Source organism: Salmo salar, chromosome 03, assembly GCF_965601325.2.
Source record: "Salmo salar chromosome 03, fSalSal1, whole genome shotgun sequence".
In the NCBI taxonomy this organism is placed as follows: domain Eukaryota; kingdom Metazoa; phylum Chordata; class Actinopteri; order Salmoniformes; family Salmonidae; genus Salmo; species Salmo salar.
In genome coordinates, this window is record NC_138293.1 from 29146821 (window position 1) to 29169517 (window position 22697).

At 42.6% G+C, this 22697-nt stretch overlaps 1 protein-coding gene across 5 annotated transcripts in view; it reads left to right on the plus strand.

Moving 5' to 3' along the window:
* Positions 1–22697, plus strand: part of LOC106599254 (rho GTPase-activating protein 21) — a 106667-nt gene that overhangs the window by 78868 nt on the left and 5102 nt on the right. For all 5 annotated transcript variants that reach the window (XM_014190390.3, XM_082973403.1, XM_082973402.1 and 2 more), the window contains 14 exons: positions 439–588; positions 1164–1266; positions 1394–1439; positions 2003–2128; positions 2384–2689; positions 3770–3834; positions 3979–4109; positions 4559–4701; positions 8442–8603; positions 20553–20631; positions 20806–20879; positions 20990–21079; positions 21189–21353; positions 21536–21647. In XM_014190390.3, the coding sequence (XP_014045865.3) occupies positions 439–588; positions 1164–1266; positions 1394–1439; positions 2003–2128; positions 2384–2689; positions 3770–3834; positions 3979–4109; positions 4559–4701; positions 8442–8603; positions 20553–20631; positions 20806–20879; positions 20990–21079; positions 21189–21353; positions 21536–21647 (1752 nt within the window). The remainder of the gene's footprint in view (positions 1–438; positions 589–1163; positions 1267–1393; positions 1440–2002; positions 2129–2383; positions 2690–3769; positions 3835–3978; positions 4110–4558; positions 4702–8441; positions 8604–20552; positions 20632–20805; positions 20880–20989; positions 21080–21188; positions 21354–21535; positions 21648–22697) is intronic.

Consider the following 22697-nt stretch of genomic DNA (forward strand, 5'->3'; position numbering starts at 1 on the left):
CAGAGAGCAGCTTTGCACTCTGAGCTGTTTTGGGCTCGGCGGGCCAGGGTTGGGCAGCGTTGGAGATGCTGCTCTACTCAGCAGTTAACAACTTTCACACTTTTCTTTTCAAAAACAGGCCATGTCAGAAAGGGAGGGAGAGCGAGACGTCCTCATTCCTAGGAGCCATGTTGTTCTAGTGCCTTAAGCGTCTTTGGGACTCTTCATAATGCTGCAGTGGTCTACTTGCTGATGATGCGTAACTGGAGTATCTCAGGAAGTGGAATTATTATTTTAAACAAATTTGTTGCACCATAATCAGAAGTTTAGGTTCATTTTATCCATTATCATGATGAGGAAGATCATGGTGATGGTGAGATGGAGGAATATGATGACTGATGAAGTGCTACATAACATATATTTCTCCGTCATGTAATACCTAAGCTTGTGTTGTTGCAGATGAGCCGGCTAGCCCTAGTGTTGACCATGAGGCCACATCCATTCCTGCTTCCGCCGTGATATCTGTCGCTCCAGCCATAACTACAGTCCCCCCTAGCCCAAGCTCCTCCCCGTACCCTCTCATGCGCCGACAGCTGTCACATGACCAAGGTAAGAGGCACTCTGGGGGCAGGGCTCCTAGTTGTCATGGTTAAGGTGCAGATACAGTACTGTCAGTTGCTGTGTTGTCAATGCCATTGTTGTTTTAGTCATTGGTGGTATCTGAAACACTCTATGTATGCAGTGCACTACTGTTGACCAGATGCCCAATCCCCATAGGCCCTGGTTGAAAGTAGTGCGCTATATAGGGAGTACTACAGTGCCATTTCAGCCGCTTCCATTGCTTTGTTACTGTCTTGATGTTTGTCACATAATAGCTGTGGCACATAATAGATGTGACAGAACTCAGTGCTGGAGTTTTCTGAGGAAGCATGACATTGACCCAGTTCTTTATACAGGCCTGAAAGCAGCTAGGATGTCTCCTCCATCAGTGCTAAATCACTTCAGAGTAAAATTGGCTCTGCATTTGATATTAACACAATTCTACCCTGTGATATTGAGCCCTAAAGCTACCTCAGAGAACACCACCACTGACCCTCACCAATAACACTCAGCTATGACACATCACTCTGTCTACACGCTGTAAAAAAAAAACACTGTCCTTGTGTTTATGTCCCGGTCTCAAGAGTCTCTCAGAAATGCTATTCTGGAGTCTGATGCCGAGACAAAACAAGAGCGGTCCAAGTCCTGCGACGAGGGTCTGGATAACTACAGAGAGGAAGGCAGAGGGTGAGTCCCTTTTTTTACATTTGGAGATGTGGAATTTGGTCTCATTTTCTCACGATACTGTTCTCCCAAAGGTTTTGGTTCATCCTCCTAATATCATTTTTTTGTCTCCTTTCTCCTCTGTCTCCAGCCGGTCAAACAGTAAACACATGCCCAGTCTGAGAGGCCTGAGGAAGGTGAGGGAACGGCTCAATACAGGCTTTACTAACCACAACATGTTGGTTATCTTTCTTTATAACAACTTTAAATGGGTTAGAACAGCTCTAGAGAGGTTTAACTAAGCCATGTTGTCTGTGTTTATACAGCCAGTATAATGGCCGCTAAACATATGTGAGCAAAAAGCCGGTAATAACTATCCCTAATCGGAGTGCTTAACGGTGGGACAAGCTGCTACTTTTATGCAACAGGTTTGAAAACAGTCTGTACTTTCCCTGTGCTTTTGAAAGGTTTCCTAATCACATTGACAGGATGTGTTGTATGGTTTCCTGGCTTTGCCTGACTCATCTTGATTTCTTCAGCCATAATGAACTCACCTGTCTATGTGATTTTGCTACAGTAGTCAGACAGGCTTTGATGCTCCCCAAATACCAGTAGAAAAGGACTCCCTGAGGATTTGAGCTATTTTCTTTAAGACCACAGGCTCTCTTCCTGCTGATTACTCGTGTGTGTGTGTGTGTGTGTGTGTGTGTGTGTGTGTGTGTGTGTGTGTGTGTGTGTGTGTGTGTGTGTGTGTGTGTAGGCTCTGGATGGACACAAGTCATCTGATGACTCTGGGTCCAGAAGGGACTCCTCTTCAGATGTATTCAGTGACTCTTCTAAAGAAGGCTGGCTCAACTTCAGGCAGATCAACACTGAGAAGAGCAAGGTATATTTTCACACTTCTGCCCTTGTCCAACTGCCAAATCACACGGAGCTCTACTTCGCTGGTCTGGTTATGTATCCACCATAGTTGCTGGAAAGGACAATGTGGAACAAAAATATCCACATCCGTGTGAAAAGGTTATCATGCACACCCACCCACACTGTGCAAACTCTTTACATCTTCGTGCAGGGCCTTAACTCAACATTTCGCTCTCTCTCTCTCCCTCCGTTTCTTTCTTTCTTTTCTTTCTTTCTCTAGCGTGTGGGTGGGGGTTCGAGGTCGTGGAAGCAGATGTACGCCGTGCTGCGAGGCCACGGCCTCACGCTTTACAAGGACAAGAAGGACGGCGTCTCCCACGCCTCCTCCCACTCCCAGTCCGACGACGACCCACAGCCAATCAGTGTCAAGGCCTGCCTGATTGACATCTCCTACAGCGACACGAAACGGAAGCACGTGCTGCGTCTGACCACGTCGCACTGCGAGTATCTGTTCCAGGCTGAGGGCAGGGATGACATGCTGTCATGGATCCGAGTCATCCAGGAGAACAGTAATCTGGATGATGAGGTGGGTTCTGCCAGGCAACACTGCAGTACTGTGTTACGAAGCTCATCATATGATTGTAAGCATTTTGCTGCGCCTGCGATAACATCTGCAAAACTGTACACCACTAATAAACGTTGATTTGATTTTTATAGTAATAGGTCTATCCCACATTTGATTATTCTTTGCTAAGCCCATGTTTTTATCCAAAGGGACTTGCATACAGTAGCTACAATTTTACTACCCACATTTTGCAAGGCAGATGTGTCAAATTCCAGTGTGCTATTTTGCAGCCATCACTTGTGAATAGCCTAGCCTGCATCGGGGCTCAGACTACACATCTTCTATTTCATTTACACTAGTCATTCTCACTGTCCTTGGTAGCTAGTAGAAGCAATAGCTTTTGGGCTGAGAGACTCCCTTTTGTTAAGCATTCCTCTCCTTGGGATTCTGGCAATGAAGTTTGTCTCGGTTGCGTTTGGTGTTTACCCCACAAATAAGACAGTCTCACTGTCCTGTTTTGCGGGTGGAATCACTACTAGAGCCTATTTATAATATCAAACCATTTTAACATTTGATTTCTCATGCATACTGTATGGAGGATCACTAGGATACAGAAAACACAAAAACATCTCCAGCTCGACCCTAACAAGAATGTTTTTTTTTCTTGGCTTAATGTTAACTTGTCTGTTGGCTGTGAAATGAGCTAACAGTGTGCTTGGTTGTTCAGCTGTTTGCCCCTTCTCAGTTAGCCTTCGGTCTTTGTCTGTGGTCTCAGTCTCCCACAGAGTCTTTCATTAATGGGGAGAACCCATGACTTCCTAAATAGCTCAAACAGGATTCAGTGTGGTTAACTGCTGAATCCTATTCACTTAGAACTATAAAAAAAAAAAATATATATATATATATATAAGACAACATATACTTGAGAAATCTGAATGTGCTGGTAGTCCAAAGGTTATGTGAGGTTACTGCTCGGCCATTAAAAAAAGTTTGGGTTAACACCCATGATTTTTCATTACCAAAATCGTTAATTCTGTTTGTCCTTAGCTTGTGTTCCAGTTATGTTTAAACTGATAGTTTGTTGTCCATGTTATGTTTCAGAATGCTGGTATAACCAGCCAGGACCTGATCAGCAGAAAGATCAGAGAGTACAACACCATGATGAGGTATGCAGCAACTCACACACACCATCTTTATTTGACCCACAATGCAACATCATGTTACACCCACTTCTATGCACAAGTCCTTAAAATCACATATAGTATCATTTAATGTACTATATAATATGATATTTTTTGTGTTTGATCCAGTGCCCCCAGCAGCAAGACTGAGCCCTCCCCCAAAACCTCCCGGCAGTCTCTCAGTATCAGACACACCCTCCTGGGGGTGAAGGGAGAGGGCAAGGGCCAGAGCCCCCACTCACCCAAAACAGGAGAGAGAGGTACGGTCATTATTACAACAAAAAAGAAGTTGCTGGAAACAACGAACACAGACATCCCCCCCCAGACGCCGCGCTTAGTAAACAAAACTAAAACAATAAGTCATGTGCCTGGGGTGACCAGTGACCTGTTTCACCTTTTATGGATCTCAGCTTTAAAGCAAGGGATTACATTCACCACAGATACACATGCTGTGTCCTTTACACGCAGCTGAAAAGCAGGGCATGATGACGTTTCTAGCTATACTACACAGTAAACTTGATCATCACACGAGAACAGGAGACAATAAATATGGTAGGATTACATGTGGAAATACAGTATGTTATTGAAAATGTGTATCTTTGACTGTCTGCACAAGCAGCTGCTGACATTCCAGTAGCTAGTGTGGTTTGAGTGTGTATCTGTAGTGTGGATTATCACTCAGATGGCTGCTTTGTGTGTGTTCTGTCAGATGAATCCAGTCCTCCACGGGATAAGGCTGCTTGGAGGAGGGGCATCCCCGGCATCATGAGGAAACCCTTTGAGAAGAAGAGCACTGCTGGGGTAACCTTTGGGGTGCGTCTCGATGACTGCCCACCTGCACAGACCAACAGGGTAAGGGAGAGCGAGTCAGTGTGTTTACATGTGAGAAAGACATGGAAATGATGTTGTTGAATGAATTCTGCTTTGTTTCCCTTTGATGGTTGAGTAGTGTGATCTTTAAGAGAAACTTCCTCTAGACACTATTTTGGTTGTTTTTCCAGTCTCCTACATAGGGGGTGTTTCAGACATAATTGTGCAACTTTTTATTTTTTCGCGCCGAGATGCCCGCTTTCCGATCTAAAAATGAACGGAGTCATATTTTGTAGCAATTATTGTGGCCTTTGTGTTTCTCTGATTGCACGGTCATGCTAGCAGCGAGTAGAAATGGTTGTCCTTGTTCAATAGAGCCATTGGACTTGTCTCAACAATGTTCCTATCTGCCTCGACATAGCAGGATATCTAGGCTGACTCATTTTCCCTGGCTTTGTGAAGACTACAGCCTGACGGGAGCCCGACTTCCTTGTCCAATTGTGTTCCTGCACTGGAAGGCAGGCTTTTCAAAACGGGGGCGGTGTTACCGTACACTGCCTATTCGAGATGACTAAATAATTACAATGGCTGCTTCTGATGATTCGTCTTTCCAAGAAGAGCTGGACGGCGAAAGCGTATTTGATGTTATTTTACATAGGGGCACACAGCCCTATTAGTTTCAGCCAGAATACAGTGAATAGGAGTTGAGGCACCAACAATAAGAATTGCATGACCAGCAAGCAGCGACGCGAAGCCTCGGTCAGACTCTGGTGGTGCCTAAGCGGTTGCTGTCCAGCCATGCCGACAGAAGAATGTCTGTGCTGCAACAAATTAGATCGCGGACAGTTCTTACTGGAGAGTGTCACTGCAGATCCCATGGACCGTGTGTGTGACAGACCATCAAAGATTTGACGCACATATGGATAGAGGGGTGCTGGAGATGTTCTTCAGAACCTCCACGATCAACTGGGGGACGGCAGCCTTGTCCAGCTGGACTAGGAGAGCAAATGCCAAACGAGTAAGTGGTTTTGCTGTCTGTAGCTAACTAGCAATATGAGCTCTCTTTTTACATGAGGCAGTGTTGTTCTGTACAGTGTAACTTTGTGATTGATTCAGCCATAACGGGGCTTGCTAGTACCACTACAATCTATGTTGAGTTAGCTAGGTTTGTTTGCTATACCCAAAAAGTACTGTAGCCTAATGTTATAGCTAGCCTCAGTGCATCTCATTTGGAACAAAACTGGATAAATGTTTTGATAACGAAGAGTAAAAGAATGACTTCGGCTTTGACTCATTAGTCTTTGAGTAAATATACCTGTGTGTTGTAGGTAGCTGTCTAACGTTTCTGTGACATCAAATCAAACTTTGTCACATGCGCCAAATACAACAAATGTAGACCTTACCACGCAATGCTTACTTACAAGCCCTTAACCAACAGTGCAGTTCAAGAAAGAGTTAAGAAAATATTTACCAAATGACCTAAAGTAAAAAATTATAAAAAGTAACACAATAAAATAATAACGAGACAATATACGGGGGGGGGGGGTGTCAATGTAAATAGTCCGGGTGGTCATTTGATTAATTGTTCAGCAGTCTTATGGCTTGAGCGTAGAAGCTGTTAAGGAGCCTTTTGGTCCTAGACTTGGCGTTCCGGTACCGCTTGCCGTGCGGTAGCAGAGAAAACAGTATGACTTGGGCGACAATTTTTTGGGCCTTTCTCTGACACCGCCTAGTATAGAGGTCCTGGATGGCAGGAAGCTTGGCCCCAGTGATGTACTGGGCCGTACGCAATACACATTGTATTACTTTGCGGTCAGATGCCGAGCAGTTGCCATACCAGGCGATGATGCAACCAGTCAGGATGCTCTCGATGGTGCAGCTGTAGAACTTTTTGAGGATTTGGGGACCCATGTCAAATCTTTTCAGTCTCCTGAGGGGAAAAGGTGTTGTCGTGCCCTCTTCACGATTGTCTTGGTATGTTTGGACCATGATAGTTCGTTGGTGATGTGGACACCAAGGAACTTGAAACTCTCGACCCATTCCACTACAGCCCCGTCAATGTTAATGGGGGCCTGTTCGGCTCGCCTTTTCCTGTAGTCCACGATCAGCTCCTTTGTCTTGCTCACATTGGTGCCAGGACAACAACCTCTCCCTCACACTGCCATGTCTCTGACGACCTCCCTATAGGCTGTCTCATCGTTGTCGGTGATCAGGCCTACCACTGTTGTCTGCAAACTTAATGATGATGTTGGAGTCGTGTTTGGCCACGCAGTCGTGGGAGAACAGGGAGTACAGGAGGGGACTAAGTACACACCCCTGAGGGGCCCAAGTGTTGATGATCTGCATCGTGCTGCTACAGTAGGAATACAAACCGTACACAACGATTGCCCATGAAAGTCTAATAGCGTTTTTTGGCATTACAGACAATACAGCTTGGTGGTCTACCGGGGGGGGGGGAGTTTGCTCTATGTGGGGAGTGACTACGAACACCTCACTGCACCCCCCAACACACCATATGCAAGTAGTGGAACTGTAGTATTTATTATAGGCTTTAGTAGAATATTTTTCTACCTGCATACTACTGTGTAAACTCACCTTGATCTCCAGAGCAAATAAACGTTGTCTTGAATACTAGCCATGTCTACTTATTTGCTACATTGACAGATTAATCTACTATTTTAATTAAATATGTTTACTTGCCAACAAATTAAAGTTGAAATGATACACCTAGCTCCCTGCATATTTTTTTTTTTTAGCAGCAAGATTGTAGCTAGTTGCATCAAAATACATTTAATGACTATCACAATGAATTGATCCGTAAGTTGAAGTCAAAACTTTATTGGTTTCTGATGCAGCTGGAATCATTTAGTCATTTAGCAGTACACTTGTAAAAAAGATGATATAAAACATTTTATCGAACATTATATACAGTATGTACAAAAGCTAGCAATATCAATACCACAATGCAGTTGTGAGCATACTAGGCATTCTATATTATACTACAACATCAGTGTAACTGAATATGAATGTTGTGTAGGCTGATTGTTCCAGGGTCCTGAGTGTTTTTCAGCTCGTGAACCTTGTCCTGTGTTTGGCAATGGCAGCTGGTGTGTCAGAACTTCGAGCTCCATGACCTTGGACTCAGACTATACACTTTGGCTCTTGCCAGCCCCATGTGGTATTTTCCTCTTCCGAGTCCAATGATGTTGAGCTTTCATCCAATGTGTCTACAGGATCTGTACTACTAAAGCGGGCGTCAAGGTCATCCTCAGACGGATTAGTCTGTATGACACACACTAGTCAGTGATTAGCCAACATTTACTACTTTACAGTTGTTGTCGACACAAAGAAAAATAAATGGCTATTCGCAAGCTGATGTTCCATGAACAAGTGGCTGGTCCTGTGAGTAACGTTAGCTACATTACCTGTATCTCCTACATACCTGTATCTCTATCTCCCATTCACAACTGGATCCACCTTGACAGGGGCGGTACTATGTCCTGAAATCGCTATGAATTCTGGATGTTGTGGTTTGCTTGAACCAGGAAATGTAAATGTCCCGTTTCTACCGTTGAGATGCAGAAACGCTCGTATTTGCTTGTAGTGAGGACGTTATGGATTTTTATGACATATTAATGGACAGACATATACAGTGAATGAGCAGCGGTTATTTCCCTTTAATGTGTGCGGTATAAGTTCTGCTTTGGGTATATGAAAGTGATGTCTGTTTCTTGGTTCATCCAATATGTATAATGCTAAAGACGTTGTGTTTGTGTTTGTAGTTTGTTCCCCTCATCGTGGATGTGTGCTGTAAGCTGGTAGAGGAAAGAGGGCTGGAGTACACTGGGATCTACAGAGTACCAGGAAACAACGCTGCCATCTCCAGCATGCAGGAGGAGCTGGACAGTAAAGGACTGATGAGTGACATCGACATCCAAGAAGACGTGAGTGATAGACACGCATGCATATACAGTGTCTTCAGAAAGTGTTCATACCCCTTGACTTATTCCACATTTTGTTACAGCCTGAATTCATAATGGATATATTTTTTTACTCACCCATCTACACACACTACCCCATATTGACAGTGAAAACATGTTTTTAGAAAATGTATTGAAAATTAAATACAGATATTTAATTTACATAAGTATTCATACCCCTGAGTGACTACTTTGTAGAAGCACCTTTGGCAGCGATTCTTTTGTGAGTCTTTTTGGGTAAGTCTCTAAGAGCTTCCCACATCTGGATTGTGCAACGTGACCAGTTATTATTTTCACATTTCTTCAGGCTGTGTCAAATTGGTTGCTGATCCTTGCTAGACAACCATTTTCAGTTCTTGCCATAGATTTTCAAGTAGATTGGCCACTCAGGAACATTCACTTGGTAAATAACCAAAGTTTGGATTTGGCCTTGTGTTTTAAGTTATTGTCCTGCTGAAAGGTGAATTAATCTCCCAGTGTCTGGTGGAAGGCAGACTGAACCAGGTTTTCCTCTAGGATTGTGCTTGTGCTTAGCTCCATTTAGTTTATTTTTGATCCTGAAAAAATCCCCAGTCTTTAATTATTACAAGCATACCCATAACATGATGCAGCCACCTCTTTGCTTGAAAATATGGAGAGTGGAACTCAGTAATGTGTTGTATTGGATTTGCCCCAAACATAACACTTTGAGTTTTAATCTATTTTTCGTGGGTCTCTATTTACCACCACAAACCGATGCTGGCGCTAAGACCACACTCAACGAGCTGTACAGGGCGATAAGCAAACAAGAAAATGCTCATCCAGGTGCGGCACACCTAGTGGCCGGTGATTTTAACCTCTATGGGCTAGGTGGGACGCTTGCGTCCCACCTACGTAACAGCCACTGCCAGCCTGTGGCGCGATTTTCAAAACCTTAAAAATCGTTTATCGTGAGTAATTTAGTAAAATGTTAGCGAATTCCCCGGAAGTTTGCGGGGGGTATGCTAGTTCTGAACGTCACATGCTAATGTAAAAAGCTGGTTTTTGATATAAATATGAACTTGATTGAACAAAACATGCATGTATTGTATAACATAATGTCCTAGGGTTGTCATCTGATGAAGTCCATCAAAGGTGAGTGCTGCATTTAGCTGTCTTCTGGGTTTTGGTGACATTATATGCTGGCTTGAAAAATGGGTGTCTGATTATTTCTGGCTTGGTACTCTGCTGACATAATCTAATGTTTTGCTTTCGTTGTAAAGCCTTTTTGAAATCGGACAGTGTGGTTAGATTAACGAGAGTCTTGTCTTTAAATAGCTGTAAAATAGTCATATGTTTGAGAAATTGAAGTAATAGGATTTTTACGGTTTTGAAAATCGCGCCACAGGCTGCCAGTGGCTGTTACGTAGGTGGGACGCAAGCGTCCCACCTAGCCCATAGAGGTTAAAGGAACTCCAGGAATTTCTGGCGAGTACTGGCTGTGTGCTACATGTGACAACAATCTTCCGTATTCTTCATATGAATGGGGTAGGGTGGCAATCCTTTTCTTACAATGAAAAACATCCAAGCCCGGCTGAAGTTTGCAAAAACAAACATCAAGTCCCTCAAAAGCACGTGGGAAAATGCCTTATGGTCTGATGAAACCAAGGTTGAACTTTTTGGCCATAATTCCAAAAGGTACGTTTGGCACAAAAACAACACATCACCCAAAGAACACCATACCCACAGTGAAGCATGGTGGTGGCAGCATCATGCTTTGGGGCTGTTTTTCTTCAGCTGGAACTGGGGCCTTAGTCAGGGTGGAGGGAATTATGAACAGTTCCAAATACCAGGCAATTTTGGAACAAAACCTTCAGGCGTCCGTTAGAAAGCTGAAGATGAAGAGGAAGTTCACCTTTCAGCACGACAACGACCCAAAGCACACATCCAAATCCACGAAAGCATGGCTTCACCAGAAGAAGATTAGCGTTTTGGAATGGCCCAGCCAGAGCCCAGACCTGAATCCAATTGAACATCTCTGGGGTGATCTGAAGAGGGCTGTGCACAGGAGATGTCCTCGCAATCTGACAGATTTGGAGCGCTTTTGCAAAGAAGAGTGGGCAAATATTGCCACATCAAGATGTGCCATGCTAATAGACTCCTACCCAAAAAGACTGAGTGCTTTAATAAAATCAAAAGGTGCTTCAACAAAGTATTAGTTTAAGGGTGTGTACACTTATGCAACCAAGTTGTGAGTTTTTTATTTTTCCCCCTCAAAGATTTCAGTTTGTTTTTCAATTGAATTGTTCACGTTATAGGTCACATTAACCTGTTAGGGCTAGGGGGCAGTATTTGCACGGCTGGATAAAAAAAATGTACCCGATTTTAATCTGGTTACTAATCCTACCCAGTAACTAGAATATGCATATACTTATTATATATGGATAGAAAACACTCTAAAGTTTCTAAAACTGTTTGAATGGTGTCTGTGAGTATAACAGAACTCATTTGGCAGGCAAAACCCTGAGACATTTTCTGACAGGAAGTGGATACCTGATGTGTTGTATTACCTTTAAACCTATCCCATTGAAAAACACAGGGGCTGAGGAATATTTTGGCACTTCCTATTGCTTCCACTAGATGTCACCAGCCTTTACAAAGTGTTTTGAGTCTTCTGGAGGGAGATCTGACCGAACAAGAGCCATGGAACGATGATGGCCCATTAGACACCTGGCGCGCGAGTTCATGTTGGGTACCCTCGTTCCAATACGTTATAAAAGAGTATGCATTCGTCCACCTTGAATATTATTCATGTTCTGGTTAAAAAAGGCCCTAATGATTTATGCTATACAACGTTTGACATGTTTGAACGAACGTAAATATATTTTTTCCCCTCGTTCATGACGAGAAGTCCGGCTGGCTTAGATCATGTGCTAACAAGACTGAGATTTTTGGACATAAATGATGAGCTTTTTTGAACAAAACTACATTCGTTATGGACCTGTGATACCTGGAAGTGACATCTGATGAAGAGAATCAAAGGTAATGGATTATTTACATAGTATTTTCGATTTTAGATCTCCCCAACATGACGTCTAGTCTGTATCGCAACGCGTATTTTTCTGGGCGCAGTGCTCAGATTATTGCAAAGTGTGATTTCCCAGTAAGGTTATTTTTAAATCTGGCAAGTTGATTGCGTTCAAGAGATGTAAATCTATAATTCTTTAAATGACAATATAATATTTTACCAATGTTTTCTAATTTTAATTATTTAATTTGTGGTGTTGACTTGACTGCCGGTTTTCTCGAGGGAAACGATTTCCTCAACATCAATGCCATAGTAAAACGCTGTTTTTGGATATAAATATGAACTTGATAGAACTAAAAATGCATGCATTGTCTAACATAATGTCCTAGGAGTGTCATCTGATGGAGATTGTAAAAGGTTAGTGCATCATTTTAGCTGGTTTTATGGTTTTGGTGACCCTGTCTTTGAATTGACAAAACATTACACACAACTCTTGTAAATGTACTGTCCTAACATACTCTAAATTTATGCTTTCGCCGTAAAACCTTTTTGAAATCGTAAAACGTGGTTAGATTAAGGAGATGTTTATCTTTCAAAGGGTGTAAAATAGTTGTATGTTTGAAAAATTTGAATTTTGACATTTATTTGGATTCAAATTTGCCGCTCTTGAAATGCACCTGCTGTTGATGGAGTGCACCACGGGGGGGACGCTAGTGTCCCACCTAGCCCATAGAGGTTAAAGGTGGAAAAAGTTCTGACATGATTTATCTTTGTCTCATTATTTTACATCACAAAAACCTGGCACCTGTTGGGGCTACAGGTTAGCAATGAACCCCGAGACGGGATTGCTAACAAGGCTGGAAATTCAAAACATCAAAAATCTAATAATTTCAATTTCTCAAACAATCAACTATTTTACACAATTTAAAAGATAAACATCTCCTTAATCTAACCACATTGTTCGATTTTTCAAAGAGGCTTTACGGCAAAAGCATAAAGTTAGATTATGTTAGGACAGTACATAGCCACAAAAGTACAAACATCCAGTTTCAATTCAAGGTCAGGCGTCACCAAAAGCAGAAACCAGCTAAAATTATGCACCAACCTTTGACAATCTCCATCAGATGACACTCCTAGGACATTATGTTATACAATACATGCATTTTTTGTTCCATCAAGTTCATATTTATATCCAAAAACAGCATTTTACAGTAGCGTGAAATTCAGATTTTTTTCTTCTCTGAAATGCTTCCGGTGAACATAACAAAATTACTATTCGAAAACATTGGTAAATTATAATATTGTCATTCAAAGAATAATATATTATCATCTCGTAATTGCTACCGAATGGCCAGATCTCAAAATAACTTTACTGGGAAATCACATTTTGCAATAAACGGGGTGCTATGCTACGAACAATAAGCTATGCTATACAGTTAGCATCATCTAATATCGATAATAACATTGTAAATATCCCCTTTGATTATCTCCTTCAGAAGGGACTGGCAAAAATCCCAGGTCCAGAACAAATGTGGTTTCTTTTGACAAAGTTCATAATTTATGTCCAAATAACACCAAGTAGTTAGCGTTCATTATGCTCCCACAAAACGTGGTGGGGGGGGGGGTGTAAAATCACGCCGAAAAGCTAAAAAAAACCTAGTAAATAATCTATTTACGTTCGTTCAAACATGTCAAACGTTGTTTAGCATTAATCTTTTGGTCCATTTTTAACGTTAAACATCAGTAATATTTTCACACAACCTATCCTATGTCTAGATAAACAATTATGACAAACTCACGCTTCTCAGATTTATGCGCAGGCGCAAAAAAATGAAGTGACGACATGTCAACTTCCCAGCATTCTAATTTGCTCTCTGTTTATCATAGACACTTCAAACAACTTTATAAAGATCGTTGACATCTAGTGGAAGCCGTAGGAGTTGCGAAATGAATCCTTTCTCACTATGGTATCTATAAAACAATGACACTAAAAAGTACAGTCACAAAATTCACATTTTTTTAAATCTATTTTTCACAGGTTTTGGCCTGCAATATGAGTTTTGTTATACTTACAGACACCATTCAAACTGTTTTAGAAAATTCAGAGTGTTTTCTATCCGAATGTGTTAATAATATGCATATCCTAGCTTCTGAGTTGGTGTAGGAGGCAGTTAAAAATGGGCACATATTTTTTTCAACATTTCTCAATACTGCCCCCTAGCCCCAACAGGTTGGGGTGTGTAGACTTTTTATATCCACTGTATATGTGTGTATGTAATAATGACAATTACAACAATACTGAATTAACTCTTTTATTTTAACTTAATATAATCTATTTAGTCCCAAATAAATGAAACATGTTCAATTTGGTTTAAATAATGCAAAAACGGTGTTGATGAAAGTAAAAGTGCAATATGTGCCATGTAAAAAAGCTACCATTTAAGTACCTTGCTCAGAACATGAGAACATAGGAAAGCTGGTGGTTCCTTTTAACATGAGTCTTCAATATTCCCAGGTAAGAAGTTTTAGGTTGTAGTTATAGGAATTATTGAAATATTTCTCTCTAAAATGTGTATTTCATATACCTTTGACTATTGGATGTTCTTATAGGCACTATTGTATTGTATTGCCAGCCTTATCTCGGGAGTTTACTGTAGGCTTGAAGTCATAAACAGCGCTGTGTTTCAAGCTTTGCAACGAGCTACTGGCAAACGCTGGAAAGTGCTGTTTGAATGAATGCCTCCGAGCCTGCTGCTGCCTACCACCACTCAGTCAGACTGCTCTATCAAATATCAAATTATAGACTTGACTATAATATAATAAACACACAGAAAAATGAGCATTATGTTATTAATATGATCAAATCTGGAAACTGTTATTTCGAAAACAAAACGTTTATTCTTTCAGTGAAATACGGAACCGTTCCGTATTTTATCGAACGGGTGGCAACCCTAAGTCTAAATATTGCTGTTACATTGCACAACCTTCAATGTTATGTCATAATTATGTAAAATTCGGACAAATTAATTACGGTCTTTGTTAGGAAGAAATGGTCTTCACTCTGTTCGCAACGAGCCAGGTGGCCCAAACTGCTGCATATACCCTGACACTGCTGGCAACGAAAACACGAAAGAAGTGACTGAATTTCCGTAGTTAATATATTGCCTGCTAACATGAATTTATTTTAACTAAATATGCAGGTTTAAAAATATACTTGTGTATTGATTTTAGAAAGGCATTGATGTTTATGGTTAGGTACGTTGGTGCAACGATTGTGCTTTTTTCGCGAATTTGCGTTTGTTAAATCATCCCCCGTTTGGCGAAGTTGAAGTAGGCTGTGATTCGATGATAAATTAACAGGCACCGTATTGATTATATGCAACGTAGAACAAGCTAGTTAACCTAGTAATATCATCAACCATGTGTAGTTAACTAGTGATTATGTTAAGATTGATCGTTTTTTATAAGATAAGTTTAATGCTAGCTTGGCTCCTTGCAGCCACCTGGCCCTTTTGATGCTGCACTCGTGTAACAGGTGGTCAGCCTGCCACTCAGTCTCCTCGTGGATTGCAATGTAATCAGCCATAATCGGCATCCCAAAATTCTATTGTTATATAAACTTGAAATCGGTCCTAATTAATCGGCCATGCCTCTATTCTCTATTGTACATCACAATGCCCTTTCCCACCTGGATAAAAGGACCACCTACGTTAGAATGTTGTTTATTGACTACAGCTCAGCGTTCGACACTATAGTGCCCGCCAAGCTCATCACTAAGCTAAGGGTCCTGGGACTGAATACCTCCCTCTACAACCGGATCCAGGACTTCCTGGTGGGCCGACCCCAGGTGGTGAGGGTAGGCAACAACACATCCGCCACGCTGACTCTCAACATAGGGGTCCCTTGGGTGTGTGCTCAGTTCCCTCCTGTACTCCCTGTTCACCCACGACTGCATGCCGCGGGCAAATCCAACACCATTAAGTTTGCAGACAACACGTCGTTGGAAGGTCTGATCACTGACGACGATGAGGAGGCTTCTAGGGAGGAGGTCAGAGACCTGGCAGTGTGATGCCAGGACAAAAACCTTTCCCTCAACTTAGGCAAGAAAAATGTATCCAAGACTTCAGGAAACGGAGGGCCAAACACGGCCCCATTCACATCAACGGGGCTGTAGTGGAGCGGGTTGAAATCTTCAAGTTCCTCGGTGTCCACATCACTAAGGACCTATCGTGGTCCAACACCAACAGTTGTGAAGAGGGCACGACAATGCTTCTTCCCCCTCAGGAAGCTGAAAAGATTTGGCATGGGCCCTCAGATCTTCAAAAAGTTATATAGCTGCACCATTGAGAGCATCTTGACTGGCTGCATCACCGCTTTGTATGGCAACTGCTCGGCATCCGACCACAAGGCACTACAGAAGTTGGTGTATACGGCCCAGTCCATCACTGGGGCCAAACTCCCTGCCATCCAAGACCTACCAGGCGTTGTCAGAGAAAGGCACTAAAAATTGTAAAGGACTCCAGCCACCCAAGTCGGACTGTTCTCTCTGCAAGCGGTACCGGAGCGCCAATTCTGGGATCAAATGGCACCTGAACAGTTAATTAGACGGCTATCCCGGACAGTTTACATTGACCCCTTTTTATATTATTTATTTATCTTATCTTCCTTGCCCTGGCTCTAATCACACTCACTAGACTCAACCCAAACACTCACACATACAAACACAAACACTGCATTCGCTCACTCACGCAAAACAAATCAAATCAAATGTATTTTTATATAGCCCTTCGTACATCAGCTGATATCTCAAAGTGCTGTACAGAAACCCAGCCTAAAACCCCAAACAGCAAGCAAAGCATGTGAAAGAAGCACGGTGGCTAGGAAAAACTCCCTAGGAAAAACTCCCTAGAAAGGCCAAAAACCTAGGAAGAAACCTAGAGGAACCAGGCTATGAGGGGTGGCCAGTCCTCTTCTGGCTGTGCAGGGTGGATATTATAACAGAACATGGTCAAGATGTTAAAATGTTCATAAATGACCAGCATGGTCAAATAATAATAATCATAGTAGTTGTCGAGGGTGCAACAAGCACGTCCGGTGAACAGGTCAGGGTTCCATAGCCGCAGGCAGAACAGTTGAAACTGGAGCAGCAGCACGGCCAGGTGGACTGGGGACAGCAAGGAGTCATCATACCAGGTAGTCCTGAGGCATGGTCCTAGGGCTCAGGTCCTCCGAGAGAAAGACAGAAAGAGAGAATTAGAGAGAGCATATTTAAATTCACACAGGACACCGGATAAGACAAGAGAAATACTCCAGATGTAACAGACTGACCCTAGCCCCCCGACACATAAACTACTGCAGCATAAATACTGGAGGCTGAGACAGGAGGGATCAGAAGACACTGTGATATCCGATGATACCCCCGGACAGGGCCAAACAGGCAGGATATAACCCCACCCACTTTGCCAAAGCACAGCCCCCACACCACTAGAGGGATGTCTCCAACCACCAACTTACCGTCCTAAGACAAGGCCGAGTATAGCCCACAACGATCTCCATGGCACAACCCAAGGGGGGGCGCCAACCCAGACAGGAAGACCACGTCAGTGACTCAACCCACTCAAGTGACGCACCCCTCCCATGGACGGCATGGAAGAACACCAGTAAGCCAGTGACTCAGCCCCTGTAAAAGGGTTAGAGGCAGAGAATCCCAGTGGAAAGAGGGGAACCGGAAAGGCAGAGACAGCAAGGGCGGTTCGTTGCTCCAGCCTTTCCGTTCACCTTCACACTCCTGGGCCAGACTATACTTAATCATAGGACCTACTGAAGAGATAAGTCTTCAGTAAAGACTTAAAGGTTGAGACTGAGTCTGCGTCTCTCACATTGGTAGGCAGACCATTCCATAAAAATGGAGCTCTATAGGAGAAAGCCCTACCTCCAGCCGTTTGCTTAGAAATTCTAGGGACAATTAGGAGGCCTGCGTCTTGTGACCGTAGCGTACGTGTAGGTATGTACGGCAGGACCAAATCGGAAAGATAGGTAGGAGCAAGCCCATGTAATGCTTTGTAGGTTAGCAGTAAAACCTTGAAATCAGCCCTTGTCTTAACAGGAAGCCAGTGTACACACACACACACACACGCATGTTGACGCCCCACACACACTCACACATACACTTTCACACTTCACATATGCTGCTGTTACTCTGCTTATTATACTGAATATGATTGACTGGACACTTTTACCCATACCCACATGTACAGAGCATTCAGGAAGTATTCAGACCCCTTGACTTTTTCCACATTTTGTTACGTTACAGCCTTATTCTAAAATGGATTCAATCTTATTTTTTTTGTGCATCAATCTACACACAATACCCCATAATGACAAAGCGAAAACAGGTTTTTATAGATTTTTGCAAATGTATTAAAAATTAAACACATACCTTATTTACATAAGTATTCAGACCCTTTGCTATGAGACTCGAAATTGAGCTCCAGTGCATCCTGTTTCCATTGATCATCCTTGAGATGTTTATACTTCTTGATTGGAGTCCACCTGTAGTAAATTCAATTGATTGGACATGATTTGGAAAGGCACACACCGATCTAAATATGGTCCCACAGTTGACAGTGCATGTCAGAATAAAAACCAAGCCATGAGGTCAAAGGAATTGTCCGTAGAGCTCCGAGACAGGATTGTGTTAAGGCACAGATCTGGGGAAGGGTACCAAAACATTTCTGCAGCATTGAAGGTCCCCAAGAACACAGTGTCCTCCATCATTCTTAAATTAAAGAAGTTTGTAACCACGAAGATTCTTCCTAGAGCTGGCTGCCCGGACAAACTGAGCAATCGGGGGAGAAGGGCCTTGGTCAGGGAAGTGACCAAGAACCCGATGTTCACTCTGACAGAGCTCCGGAGTTCCTCTGTGAAGATGTGAGAACCTTCCAGAGAACAACCATCTCTTCAATACTCCAACAATCAGGCCTTTATGGTAGAGTGGCCAGATGGAAGCCACTCCTCATTAAAAGGCACATGACAGCCCGCTTGGAGTTTGCCAAAAAGCACCTAAAGGACCATGAGAAACAAGACTCTTTGGTCTGATGAAACCAAGATTGAACTCCTTGGCCTGAATGCCAAGCGTCACATCTGGAGGAAACCTGGCACCATCCCTACGGTGAAGCATGGTGGTGGTGGCAGCATCATGCCGTGGGGATGTTTTTCAGCGGCAGGGACTGGGAGACTAGAGCACTCCAGAGCGCTCAGGGCCTCAGACTGGGTTGAAGGTTCACCTTGAAACAGGACAAGGACCCTAAGCACGTAGCCAAAACAACGCAGGAGTGGCTTTGGGAGCAGTCTCTGAATGTCCTTGAGTGGCCAAGCCAGAGCCCTGACTTGAATAAAGCATCTCTTGAGAGACCTGAAAATAGGTATGCAGCGACGCTCCCCATCCAACCTGACAGAGCTTGAGAGGATCTGCAGAGAGAATGGGAGAAACTCCCCAAATACAGGTGTGCCATGCTTGTAGCGTCATACCCAAGAAGACTCGAGGCTGTAATTGCTGCCAAAGGTGCTTCAACAAAGTACTGAGTAAAGGGTCTGAATACTTATGTAAATTGTTTATTCCCCCCCCATATTTTTGCTTTGTTGTTATGGGGTACTGTGTGTAGATTGAGGAGGAGGAAAAAACGATTTAATAAATTTCAGAATAAGGCTTTAACGTAGCAATGTGGAAAAAATCAATGCACTGCACATATACTGTATTACCTCAACTACCTCGTACCCCTGCACATTGACTCGATACTGGTACTCCTTGTAAATAGCCTCGTTATTTTTTTTGATGCCATATCCTTTTTATTTAGCAAATACTCATCTTACTTTTTAACTCTGCATTTTTGGGAATGGGCTCGTAAGTAACCATTTCACTGTACAGTCTACACCTGTTATATTTGGCTCACATGACTGATAAAATGTTAGTTGATTTTCTATTCGGGACTAAAAGTGAATTGCTTTGCCACAGTATTACTTTAGTGCCTTGTTGCAAACTGGATGCGTGTTTTGGGATATTTTTATTCTGTACAAGCGTCATTTAGGTTCGTGTTGTGGAGTTCCTACAATGTTGATCCATCCTCAGTTTGCTCTTATCACATCTTATCACATCAATGTCTGCTTTTTGATTTCATTACATTTTATCTACCAATAGGTGCACTTCTTTGCGAGGCATTGGAAATCCTCCCTGGTCTTTGTGGTTGAATCTGTGTTTGACATTCCGTGCTCGGCTGAGGACCTTACAGATTAACATTTTATTTAACCTTTATTTAACTAGGCAAGTCAGTTAAGGACAAATTCTTATTTACAATGACGGCCTACACCGGCCAAACCCAGAAGACGCTGGGCCAATTGTGCACCGCCCTATGGGACTCCCAGTCACGTCCGGCTGTGATACAACCTGGATTTGAACCAGTTTGTCTGTAGTGATGCCTCAAGAACTGAGATGCAGTGCCTTATACCGCTGCACCACGCGAGACTAGATAATTGTATGTTTGGGGTAAAGAGATGAGGTAGTCATTAAAAGTCCTGTTAAACACTATTATTGCACATAGTGAGTCCAGGCAACTTATGTGACTTGTTAAGCACATTTTTACACACAATCTTAATTAGGCTTACCATAACAAAGAAGTTGTATAATTATTGAGTCAAGACATTTCATTTTGAAATAATTTGCACAAGTTTCTAAAAACATAATTCCACTTTGACGTTATGGGGTATTTATTGTGTGTAGGCCAGTGACAATTAAAAATATATATATATTTTACATTTCAGGCTATAACACAACAAAATATGGAAAAAGTCGATGGGTTTCTGAAGGCACTGTGTCTCTCCCATACTTCACAATGTATTTAATGCTTTCTCTCTCTTGCTCTCCCTGACAGAAATGGAGGGACCTAAATGTGATCAGTAGTTTACTGAAATCCTTCTTCCGGAAACTTCCAGAGCCCCTTTTCACAAATGGTGAGTCACTGAACACAGTGTAAATGCATGTCTGTAAAGAAGAGAAAATGTGTTATTAAGGAAGTTGTTAATAAATCACGTATTTATTTCTAGTATGCCTTATGTCGTGTTCAGTCTGCCGTGTTTAGTCTTGGTCACTAGAGATACTAAGTGATCCTTATATTCCTTTTACAGAAAAATATGCAGATTTTATTGAAGCCAATCGAACAGAAGACTCAGTGGAGAGGTTAAAAGAACTCAAAAGGCTGGTAAGTTACAGCTCATGCTATGAGGGTTTATCTTAGATCTGTAGCGTTTGAATTGAATTTGAATGTTTGAATTGTCGCATTCTAGCATTGAAAGTTGGTTGTCTTCACAGATTCTTGAATTGCCTGATCATCACTATGAAACCCTCAAATTTCTCTCTGGACACCTCAAGTTGGTCTCTGAAAACTGTGAGAAAAATAAGGTATGTCAGCTTGAGGGTTTAAAAGTATTTTGAAATGGATCCTTTTAATGTAGAGGCCTGGTGTATATGGATTGGACTGGAAGCCACTTTTGCTCATCTCTCCCCCCAGATGGAGCCTCGTAACCTGGCCATCGTGTTTGGTCCAACCCTGGTCAGAACCTCGGAGGACAACATGACCAACATGGTCAACCACATGCCAGACCAGTGCAAGATAGTGGAGAACCTCATTCAGCAGTACGACTGGTTCTTCACTGAGGGGGACGATGACCCTGTTGTACGTGGCAGCTCGCTCTCTCACGTCTAAACATGAATCTCATTACTCTCGGCTGGTTATGGCAGAGAATGTTAAATGTTCGTTCTGTGATAGTGTTTGAGGTTCTCTCTCCATCCCTCTTTCCTCCTCTACTTCAACACGATCTCCATTCATCTCCTTGGTTGATTCTTTCTCTCCTCTAGACCTCAGCGGAACAAGAGAGTACAGTGCAGTCTCAGCCTGTGCCCAACATCGACCACCTGCTGTCCAACATCGGCCGGACCACAACCACCTCCTCGCCTGGGGAAGTCTCAGGTAACTCAGCTGAAGCTCATTGATACCACACCTGGAGAGGACGTAATACAGCACCCCTGTTAGTTTGACTACATATACCAGATTTACTAGTGTAAAACAATGTATACTAATGAGCTTCAGGGAAAGTGATCCAGGAAATGTGTGTATGTTTAGAGATGTATGTGTTTGTTAGTCCTAAAGTAAGAGGCTTCTTGTTTGCTTTCCATCAGATGATCAAATGCTAAAGTTAAGCAAGTCTACTGAAAAGTCTCATGCTTTTGTAAAGGCAAGCTATTTTAGCAATTCTTCAATGGAAGGACTTTGGGTTTCCCAATTGGAAATTGCTAAAAAAAAAAAAAAATAGTTAGCAAATGTGGTTAAGCCTTTTTGTTTTGGATAAGTCTGTTTCGTTATGTCATTATTCTTTTTAAATTTGTTATATTTCTTTCCCAGTTCCATCTTATGCTTTCTTCTTTTTTCTTTGCTCGTCATTTTTCTCCCTGTGCTTTCCTCCTTATCTTGAGATGACGACTCCTTTCCTTTCAGTTATTTTCTTCCCCCCCTCCTCCCACATCAACCCGGCATGTTCTTTCCCCCAAAAACAACAAACAAACAAAACAACAGAGTGGAAGTGTTAACCCTTCTGACCCCTACCCTTGGTTTGTGTGTAGTGTGTTTTTTTCTTCCTTGTCCCTGTCCAGCACTCACACATTGACCCAATCTGACACAGGCCAAGTGGGCGGCGTCTATCACTCGCTGATGTCACTGGTGGACTCTGTAATGTCAGTGGTGGACAGCTGGGACTGTAGGAAGAAGGACGATGAGTGTTGTCACCAGTGTAGCTGCCTAGTCTGCAGAAACCCTCAGCTCTGTTAAATTGGGGTGAAACATGAAGGAGAGGAGAGAGAGAAAAAAGAAAAACGGAAAGAAAGAGAAGTCGATGTTTTGTCATTTCCTGTCGGTGTGCACGTTTTTCATATTTCCCCCAAAAAATCTAAATACCTAATAACCTGACGGTTACATACAGAGCAGTGCCTGCTGTACTTTCTACTGAAAGCCTTTCTGCTGTCT